Here is an 11,330-nt window from a genome sequence, read left to right on the forward strand (position 1 = left end):
ACTGGATAGGCTAACAAAAAAATTAAAATGCAACAACACTTACATCGTCATCACATCTTGTGCGCCACTGATAAGGCTGCCTCCTTAACGCACACCTAAAATTCGAATGCAACGTTTTTGCATTCAAATGTGGATTTTTATTTTTAAATTTGACGAATATTCGAAACGGAATTTTTTTTTTCTGATAGCCCCAACATAAATGGCTTTATTTTAATGTGATTTGCTGAATAAAATTAGTAATTTCTTAAATAAAAAATTATATTACTGAACCCCAACTTTTAAGTGGTTGCATACACTTCAGATAATATATAAAGATCTAGTTGAATAATAAGTTACTTTTTCCAATCTACCCTAGGCCATGTGGCTTGGATACCCAGGCACCAGTGGAGCTCCGTTCATGGACTACATTATCACTGATAAGGAGACGTCTCCTTTTGAGGTTGCAGAGCAGTACTCTGAGAAAATGGCCTACATGCCGAACACTTTCTTCATTGGAGATCATGCCAATATGTTCCCTCACCTCAAGGCTAGTTTGAGTCTCTAATCACATTTTTTAAATCTATAGCAGAGAATGAGGCTCATGGTTTTCTTTTTTTAACCAATAGAAAAAAGCGGTGATAGACTTCAAGTCAAATGGCCATATTTTTGACAATCGCATTGTACTGAATGGCATTGATCTGAAAGCCTTCCTGGAAAGCCTGCCAGACATCAAAATTGTGAAGGTTTGTGAAGAAATCACTGCTTTAGTGCATTCCATTACCCTGTTAAACAGACATGCTAATGTTTCTTTCTCATTATTCTCCTACTTTCAGATGGAATGTGATGGTCAAGAGTCCACTGACAGTAACGGTGCCCTCTCCATGCCCGTCATCCCTATGAACACAGCCGCTGAGGCCATCATTAACATGATCAACCAGGGCCAGATCCAGGTCACCATCAACGGCTTTACGGTCAGCAACGGCCTGGCCACCACTCAGGTACGGCCCATCGTAGGCCCTCAGTCATTGGACTTCACTTAGATGATTTCACTGCAATTTCACTAACTTGACTGCTTTGAAAATCGGGTTCTCCCTGGCTGTGGGGTCTTGGCTTGCTCTCAGACTGGGATTTAGTCCCGTCCATCCTTCTTAGCATGACAGATCGGTGGATATTTGACCACATTTACATGCACATCATTTTTCTGGTTAAGCCTTCATTCTGAGAAAGAGAGTTACATGCACGCTGTTTTACATTTCTTTTAATTTTGTTTGGACAAGTGCATATATAAATGAATATTCCATTGAATAATTGGTTAAGTGTTTGTTAACTGGAATATTAGGTTAAAGTGTTTACATGAATCACGCTCACAATATCAGTTTCTGATTAATGATCAAATTCTGAGTATTCTTCTGTGGTCAGTGACACCTCTGTCATGCCCAAATCGACAACGTGTAATTCTTTATCGAGATTTAGTGGTGTGAAGTAGGGGTGTGGGATATATATTGTCTGCGATAATTTCGTAATTGTTGTTTTAACGATGTGCGATTTGACATTATCGAGTATTTTGCAAAAACCATTCAAAACATCCCTACAGAGCGCACGCATACATTAACTTACGTGAAGTCTAGACTAGTGCGTGTGCGCATTTAGAGTGTTTTCTTTCACTGCATGATTCAGTCTATTAAAATGCATTTAGAATGATCACAAAATTCAAGATATGGGGACAGAAAATGTAAATATTTACAAAGGTACCAGCACAATAACACACTCAGCAAAATATCGTCTAATTATCGTTATTGATAAAATCCCAGAAAATATCGAGATGTAATCTTTTGTCAATATCGCACACCCCTAGTGTGAAGGTGTTTTTATCGGAATGTGGCTGTATTTGCTCTTGTGCCATTTGTATTTGCACATGAGAGACTTAATTTCTCTCAGACTGGTGGTGGAAAATTATTCTGATGACCTCAGTTTCGTCCTTCGATCATCTCGAAAATCTGGCAAAAAGACAATTTTATAGTAGGCAGAGCCAGTGTATTACCACATGTTGTTGTTTTTCAGATTTTTACAGTGGAGGAGGTTATAGTATCTGGGACTGTAGCCTTGCAGGTATGGCACACACAAGCTGGATGAGAATAGCATGCTTTGAGACAGAATGTGCAATAGCCATTTTTCCCTACACTTGGGCCTTCACACCACTGCTGTAGGTGGCACAAACATGGTGGCGGAGAAGTTGAAAGGCTTCTAGGGATGGGCGACAGTTATAGGGCACATGCTTGTCTTTTCAGTACCTAAACTGTTAACTCATCTGTTCTTAAATCTTTCTGTTTAGATTAATAACAAAGCAGCAACAGGAGAAGAAGTTCCCAGAACAATCGTGGTGACCACCCGCTCGCAATATGGCCTCCCTGAAGACTCTATTGTCTATTGCAACTTCAACCAGCTCTATAAGATTGACCCTCCCACCCTGCAGATGTGGGCCAATGTAAGAATATCATTATTTTTTTTAATCAGTTCTACATGACTAGAGAAAACAGACTTTTGTGGACTTCAACACCCATAATGCACTTTTAATTTTGGTGCCTTTTAGTGGTCGACCGATATTGGTTTTTTGACAGCCGATGCCGATATCTTGGAAAGCAGGGTGGCCGATATAAAGCCGATATAATTGTATTTATTTTAATTCATATTTAAGAAATTTGAAATCATTTGAAAATTGATAAAAAATAAATAAATGTGTTAAATAAACATACTTATACTTTAGATGACAAAGTATTTTTCACAAATAAATAAATATTTAATAAAAATATAATTAAAAAGGAAGTAAACACTGTAACCAACAGGTCACTCAGTATTCTGGGAAGTTTGTGTGCATTAATCATATTTTTTCAAATAAAGCCAAGGTAACACTCATTTTACATACAGCACACAGTGAAAATGACATGAATATGACAGTGGGCAAATGCATAAAGCGCAGCATAATTTAAAATCATGAGTTTAAAGTTTGTCAATCGCGTGTCTCAGTGGAGCTGAACTCTCCCCCTGTCCGCGTTCAATTCACACGGACCGACCGTCACGCAGAGAACACGCGATCATGCAGGTCACATGCACACTTCACAAGAGCTCACAACTGGATCCGACCAAGTTTGCAAGGTTTTTGAAATTAGATGTTAATTAGACATTCAAAGATTTGTTTTTAATTATATAAATGCGTATTTGCTTTTCTATCCGAATTTTACTAAATTAATTTTACTAAATTCTATCCGTATTTAGACAGAACCGTTAAAGGGGTCATATGATGTTGCTAAACAGAACATTATTTTGTGTATTTGGTGTAATGAAATGTGTTTATGCGGTTTAAGGTTAAAAAAACACATTATTTTCCACATACTGTACATTATTGTTTCTCCTCTATGCCCTGCCTTTCTGAAACGCGTCGATTTACAAAGCTGATCGGTCTGAAAAGCGAGGTGTGCTCTGATTGGCCAGCTATCCAGTGCGTTGTGATTGGCCGAATACCTCAAGCGTGTGATGGAGCGGCGGCGGCAACAATACTACAGCGAGAATAAAAGTTACGCCTTCTTTCTTTGCATGAACATTTGGGGCGGCGTTATGCAAATCTTTCCACATCGTGACATAGACTTGTGGGGGCATGTTAGAACGAGGCGTTTTAGGTAGGCATGGTTGACTCTTAACTTCTATAAAGAATATCTCTTTGGATTTGAGACTTTAGTCTTTGCAACTTTACAGATCTTCTTTATGCACCAAGAGCTTGTAACACTCCAAAGAGAAAGGAAAAATTGAAATCGCATCATATGACCCCTTTAACGACAACAGCGAACAAGAGAGAGAATGTGAGCACTGTGTGTTCAGGTGCTGCCGCTCTCAGCGCCGTCAAAATAAAAGTCCCGCCTCGAACGCATCGGCCAAACAGGAAAACTTATCGGCCGATGCCGATATTTGAAAAATGCCAAATATCGGCCGATATATCGGTCGACCACTGGTGCCTTTACTCTTGTCATTCCCACTGTCTGGGCGGGAATACAGAATGCAGAAGTTCGATCTATAATTTTAACAGAAACCATTGATCTGTCAAAAGTCCCACGGGTAATGCAAAATGGTGCATTTTTCGTTATCCGGTAGACTTTTGCTGACAAACAAATGGTGATATCTGGGTCCAGGTTACACAGAGAAAGAGTACATGTACATTTACATATACTACTGGCATTACAACAATACAAAGCTGGTTAAAAATAAGCAAACTCGTGCTTTAAAGGGCTTTTATTATTCAACCAAATATGAAAATTGTCTTCATTTACTCATCCTCGTGTTGTTCCAAACATGTATGAATTTCTTTCTTCTGGTGAACACAAAATGATTTTGAAGAATGTTTCTGGTAACCAAACAGTTGCTGGTCCCCTTTGACTTCTATAGTATGATACAAATACTGTGAAATTCAGTAGCAACTGTTTGGTTACCAACATTCTTCAAAATATCTTTTCTTTTTTTTTTAAATCTTTTTAAAATTTATTTCAGCTAATTATATTGTATATCTCAAATTTAGTCATTCCGTTTTATTTATTTTAATAAAAATAATTCAGAATATTATTTTTTTCAACCAAACAGCCTTTGTTGCAAAGTAGATTTAAAAGCTGCTTTTGAATCACTGTCAGACCAAACCCTTCTCACTACATGCCGTGCTGAACGAATCTCAAATGGAAATATGACGAAACCGTTCCTTACCTTACTATTCTTAGAACCGTTCAGTTTCACAAAATGAACACAATGAAATATTGAATCATTTTTGTTTTTATTTACACTTAAAATAAGGTGAGCAGCTGTAGTTACCTACACATAATAGAGAGTTCTGTAAACATTTTTAGTAATGACTCAAATTGTTGAAGTAAATCAAAGTCATCGATTTTTGAATGGGTTCATTGAAGGCAACAGCATGTACTCATTGTGAAACTGATTGTCTGGCAGCTCTACTCACTGTGCTCTCGGTTCTGTAGATCCTGAAGCGTGTGCCCAACAGTGTGATTTGGCTGCTGCGCTTCCCGGCCGTGGGTGAGCCCAATATCCAACAGTACGCTCAGAACCTGGGCCTGCCTGCCTCTCGCATCATCTTCTCCCCCGTGGCTCCCAAAGAGGAGCATGTGCGACGTGGACAGCTGGCTGATGTGTGCCTGGACACGCCGCTCTGTAACGGACACACCACAGGCATGGATGTGCTGTGGGCTGGTACCCCCATGGTTACTATGCCAGGTAATACAAGCTAGGAGCACACGCTAAACATGGTCAAAAATATTGCACCTCTTAATTTACAGGCATCAGCTAGCAGTGCTAGGTAGATTACTTACAAATTGTAGTCTGTTACTGATTCCAAATTACATGACGAAAATTGTAGTTTGTCAAGTCACCTTTATTTGTGTAGCGCTTTTAACAATACAGATTGTCAAATAGGGGTGTGGGATATGACGATTTTTGATCGTGGACGATAAAAATGTCTCGACGATCTGCTTTTGGAGAAATATCGTAGTATCGTGCTACAGAGCACATTCTATCAGCTGCAGTTCTGACGCCTCTATCTCAATATACTGTACAACGCCACATACATTCACATCAGTGTTAACTCAGCGGTCGAGTTGCTCTCACGAGACACTGCACTTATTCACAATCACAAAAGTACATTATTTGCATATACTTTAAAGCCTTGCCAGTTAAACATTTAATTCGCGCGCTCTTCTGACGTGCGCTATTTCTGAGAGCAAAAAAGACTGTGGAATACTATTTTCCATGTTCTTCAAAATAGCTTTTATGTTCAGCAGAAGAAAGAAACTCATTCAGGTTTAAAACAACTTTTGAGTGAGTGAATGATGGTATAAAAATAAAATACTATGACAGAATTGACAGACAGATGAAAGAATTTATATTTTTGGGTGAACTATTCCTTTAATGTTAATAAAACAACAAAACACAAAGAGAAAAATCACTCACTAGCCTACTCTTGACTGAAAAACTTTAATACAGTTGCTTTAATAGGAATCAATCTATATAGTGTTTTATTTTGATATTTGTTCATTCAGTTTCTTGAATGCTACTGCTAAATACACCTATTGTACTTGAAAATAAAACACTGTTTGTTTTATTTGTATATTATGTGTATTTGTAATGTGTATCTTTGTTCTTATTTTTTAATAACAAAGATAAAATAATGACAAAGATTTTGATCTTCACCCACTTTGGCCTAATTCTTTAAAACTTTGTTACCTTGAAAGGTTTTGTTTTTATAATAGGGAAATTAGATTGGCTGTAATGCTCAGACAACTTGGTTAAAATAGTAAACCAGCATGACAAAGAATTGTGATTAAAATCGTGAATCGTGATGTTTCTAAAAAAAAAAAAATTGTGATATGACATTTTTGCCATATTGCCCACCCCTAGTGTCAAAGCAGCTTTACAGTATTAAATAGTAAAAATAGTTTGTAATAATGCAAAAGAACAACAGTAAACACTCAATTTTCGGTTAAAGTTAGTAACGTAATCCATTACATTTAGGGCTGTCGCGATTCGTTGATTTTATTCGACTATTCGATTTTTAAAAATCCTCGACTTCATTTTGCTCGCGTCGACTAACCGGCAAAATACTGGAAGTGGCGCATTTCATGGACGAGAATCCATAAAACACATTATTAGACTTTTTTTCAAGGCTGCATGATATATTAAACCCATTTAAAAATCATAATTAAGCATAATTGTGAGTTCACAAATGCTACAATTTAATTAAATAATTATATGCGATGCAGTTCTAATACAGTATATGCGCTTTAATTATTTACATGCGTGTAGGTTAAGTACATGCGTCACACAGCGGCTCCGTTCACAGTAGTTCCACAGGAACTGCGTTGGCGCCCTCTGCAGGCCTTTGTTGTAATGCGTAATGTACATTAGCTCTATTGTTTAATACATTATGTATTTTAACAATTTTGTTCAATAAAACCATATGATTTCTTGCTTTTGATACTTTATTTTAACTAATTATTATTGCCTCGTTGCAATTATATATGTATTTTAAGTAATTTTAAAGGCTATTGTTAACTTGCATCTATTTTTATTACCACAAACAAATTTATTATAATTATAGGGCCCTATGAAATCCGATTAATAAAACTAATAAAATTGATTTTATAAAAAAAAAAAAAAAAAAATGTTAAATAGTTTTTATTTTTTTAGAAATACTGCACATTTACATTTTTCTCCTAAATAAATTCTGGTAAATAATATTTCTGGTAAATACTGCTTTAAAAAGTGTTTTTTGATTATGATTTTATTATTAGTAGACTAGAACACGTGGACATGTTGTCATTCTTACACTATAATACTGAACTTTGATTTCAGTGATTTGGACTATGAGATGGACACTTGCTTCTTGCACTTTATGTTGCACTTTTGCTTTAAAAAAAGGATTTCATAGAAATTTGGATTTCATTTGGTTTAATAAAATATTCTTAAGTAAAATTGTTGATTTTTTGTGGGAAATTAATCATTTAGATTAATCGTGTCGATAGATTAATCGAAATAAAAATAGTCGTTAGTGTACATTTACACATTTTAGGTAATATAATCAGACTACTTTTTGATTACTTTTGACCTACCTTGTTTATCACATTGATTTAAATATAATCTTATTGCTATAAAAGAAAAACATACGTTCTTTGTTATAAACCACACAAAGTGCATTAAACATTACATTGTCAAAATTTCCCAGTTTAATGAAAGCTGATTAAATAAAGTAAAATAAAAAAAATCATTTTTAAATAACAATAAAACACTTACTAAAAAGATAAAATATTTGTTTGCATGTCATTTGACCATTATCCAACGTCAGAGAACCTTGAACATGCAAATGATTTAATTGTTAACTTGTTACCTTAAAATCTCAGGGGGTACGTCAAGTAAATATATCAGGTGACCAAAAAAAAATACTTTGACTGTCAATGTCTGTTGTGTATACACAATGTGGATAAGCTACAGCAGGTAAACAAACTACAGTAGTCCTGGACTAACAATATTGATTTGAATTGATCTTCATTTTGATGAATTGAGATCTTTTAGATTTCAGTTTTCTTTTAGTGATCTTTTCATGGCCTTTCAGTTATAGTGTGGCTAACTCTAAACATTTTGGTTTTGGTTTTTGGCTAAATGAAACATTAGTTTCAGTAAAAATTGATTTTGGTGCATCACTGGTATCAACCTATTTTGTATTAGTGTGAATTGTAAGCAATAACTATTGGTATTGCTGATACTTAGGGTTAGTGGTTTGTTCAGATGACTCTACAGCTGAACTCACAGCCTTTCAAAGTATCCTCCATTTAGTATACTTAGTAATTGGATAGCATGCTTGACACGCACGCACAGTGTTTGCACTATTTATCTCCAGAAGTTATGACCGATGAAATTGTCTTTGTATTTATTAATTTTTTTACTGAAGTAATATTTATAGACCTTTTTCACATTTCCGGGTTTCTCAGCAGTGAATGGGAGAGTACCACAAATATATTTTTTTGCATTCCCATTTGCTCAAATAGCAAAAGAAAATCTCAACGATAGTGTTTTCACGGCTTTCGAATAAAAGAAACAAATTGAGAGAGACTGATAACGGCAGTCAGAAGAGAGAACGATGTCAAATTTACCGTCTCTCCCATAGACGCTGCATTAGAAACACCCTCGCTTTAGCATTAACAATTTTTTTTTGTAGTTTCATGTAAAGGTGATATAATACAAAGTATAGTGTTTTAAATGTACATACATTTAAACAAAATCTAAATATAAAAAACTTTTGAGGATTTATGAATGCTGATGACCGTTGAAACACGTCGTCACAGTCTTGTGAAAAGGGTCCATTAAAACAGAAACTCAAAAGATCTTTACAACTCACCAAAATAAAAGTTGGTTCTAAAAACGATAATAAGTAAGGAATAATTGATGACGGGTCATTGAATTCTTAGAAAATAATGTCGGGTGTGCATTATTTTCTAAGAATTCAACAGACTGAAGTCAATTATTCTGCTTATACTACGGCTACCACACCTCAAGACATCGATCAGATGATATATTTCAAGGCATTTGTCCGGGTTTTGTATTTAAAACGCTATTGTAAGTAGTAGGGGTGCTCCGATTGATCGGCTACCGATCACTATCGGCCGATAATTGCTTTGGGATTATTGATCGGCGGTCTCTAAAAAGGCCGATCTCAAAAAACCGAGCTCAAGCTGATGACGCGCCTGCCGTGAGAGGTTTGGCACGACATGCAGTGGCACCGTCTCAGTCTCTGTCCGGCGCGGGTGAAATAATTATAATGCTGAAGGTGAGGTACTCTTATTTCTTCACTAAATAACTTCTAAAGTAATTTGTAAACCTTGTGTGAGACATAATTTCACAAACAGCGAGAGTGAATGACCGCGCGCGATCTCTCAAAATACGCAAATGTCTTCAAATCACCCCATCACGTCTGTCTATAAGCAAGCTACACGCTGCACAGTTGACAGGAATTGTCACTTGCACAATCGAGGCAGTGTCACATCGTCACTAAAGTTTATAAATTGCATTACTTTTTCATTCTTGCCAGTGTGTTTAACCATTCAGCGCTCCTGAAGACCGTGTGCTCACGCACACTTGCAGCGCACGCATATAACGCCAGGTTCACATTACTCCGATTGCAGTGCGAATGTGGTGTGTATTTTTTCCGCGCTCATGTTAATGGATTAAAGCGTGCACACTGCACACCATTGCAGTCTGGCAGTGCGTTCGGGGGCGGTGCGTCTGCAGCAGTGCAGAGATCGTTTCTGCACTGAGTCTATTGCTGCGCTGCAAGCGCTGAATTAAAGTAACCGTGCATTGTTTGCAGAAGAGCACTTTTAGATAAACAAGGCAATAATAGATGGCAGGTAGGAAAACAAAGTTCTTTATAAACCGCAGGATTGCTTGTAATAAAGATTTAAATGCAAAAGAAAAGGCAGTAGAGCTGACTATTTCTGTCAATGGTAAGTTTGTGATAACGTAAGAAAAGTAGTTTAAATGTTTTGCCACTTGCTTGAGCAACTTAATATATAAATCTAGAAGTAAATGCAAAAGTAAAAAGCATTGAATAATGTGTTGCTTATATTTGTGTTTAAGCATGTCTGTGAAAGATTGTATTACTGTACGGTGTAAAAAAAATCACAATGCTGAAAAAGCATTTTCAGTGACAATGTTTGGATTTGAAGATCAGTATCGGTGATCGATACCGGCAGATTAGTGATGCGCTGATGAGCTAAAACGTCACCCGAATCCGCAGCTTCAAATAAATTATCCACCCGCCAACCGCCCGCACCTGTATTTTTGTCTGATTTAGATAACCGCACCCGATCATCACATTAGGGTTCGTACAGTCATAAAAAATCTGGAAAAGTCATTGAACAACAATTTCCAGGCCTAGAAAGTTTTGTAAAAATAAATAAACTCAAAAAGTTTTTGAAAAGTCATGAAAATCTATTTCACAATTCTCTGTATAATAGAATTATGTTTAATCAGATCCTGAATTTCGTTGCGGGATTGCGCATACATCACATTACTCATTCCCGCAGCTTTCGACTTTAAAATGAGGGAAATTACTGCAAAACCTTTATTCAATATAGCGTGTAGTGATTTAGATAATCGCACCTGATCATCACATTAGGGTTCGTACGGTCATGAAAAACCTGGAAAAGTCATTAAACAGCAATTTCCAGGCCTAGAAAGTTATGTTAAAAGTAAATACTCGAAAGTTTTTGAAAAGTCATGAAAATCTATTTCACAATTCTCTGTATAATAGAATTATGTTTAATCAGATCCTGAATTTCGTTGCGGGATTGCGCATACATCGCATTACTCATTCCCGCAGCTTTCGACTTTAAAATGAGGGAAATTACTGCAAAACCTTTATTCAATATAGTGTGTAGGTTAGATGAGTAAATAAATCCACACAAACCATCAGATGAAAACAGCGTAGGTGATTCAGCTGTACCGGGTCACATTTCACTTCACATTGACACATCTAGAGCTGCTGCACGCTGCGATAGAAGACTTTAGCTCGCGTTTCAGGACAGTTGACAGAATTGTCAATTGCCTGATCGGTCATTGTTGCATCGTCACAAAAATGTATTATTTTCACGTCTTTTTAAGCCATTCGGTACTCGAGCTCTCCAGAGGGGCGTGCGCTCAGTCACATCCAAAGCGTGTACTGCAAGTACCAAATTGAGAAAGTACTGTCGGTTTTGTCTTAAGTTAATGTAAACAGTTGCAAAATAAAACGCACGAGTATCAGTATTGGA

The 11,330-nt window shown here is 36.5% G+C and overlaps 1 protein-coding gene across 2 annotated transcripts in view; it reads left to right on the forward strand.

The window, feature by feature from the left end:
• Positions 1–326: 326 nt before the first annotated feature.
• Positions 327–11,330, forward strand: part of LOC107689132 (UDP-N-acetylglucosamine--peptide N-acetylglucosaminyltransferase 110 kDa subunit-like) — a 15,141-nt gene continuing 4,137 nt past the window's right edge. The window contains exons 1-6 of one of the 2 annotated variants that reach the window (XM_016487039.1): positions 327–526; positions 606–722; positions 813–977; positions 2,041–2,088; positions 2,312–2,464; positions 4,992–5,244. In XM_016487039.1, the coding sequence (XP_016342525.1) occupies positions 359–526; positions 606–722; positions 813–977; positions 2,041–2,088; positions 2,312–2,464; positions 4,992–5,244 (904 nt within the window). In that variant the 5' untranslated portion in view covers positions 327–358. The remainder of the gene's footprint in view (positions 527–605; positions 723–812; positions 978–2,040; positions 2,089–2,311; positions 2,465–4,991; positions 5,245–11,330) is intronic. The other variant, XM_016487040.1, reaches the window with a different exon arrangement.

Source organism: Sinocyclocheilus anshuiensis, unplaced genomic scaffold (genome assembly GCF_001515605.1).
Source record: "Sinocyclocheilus anshuiensis isolate Anshui unplaced genomic scaffold, SAMN03320099.WGS_v1.1 scaffold846, whole genome shotgun sequence".
In the NCBI taxonomy this organism is placed as follows: domain Eukaryota; kingdom Metazoa; phylum Chordata; class Actinopteri; order Cypriniformes; family Cyprinidae; genus Sinocyclocheilus; species Sinocyclocheilus anshuiensis.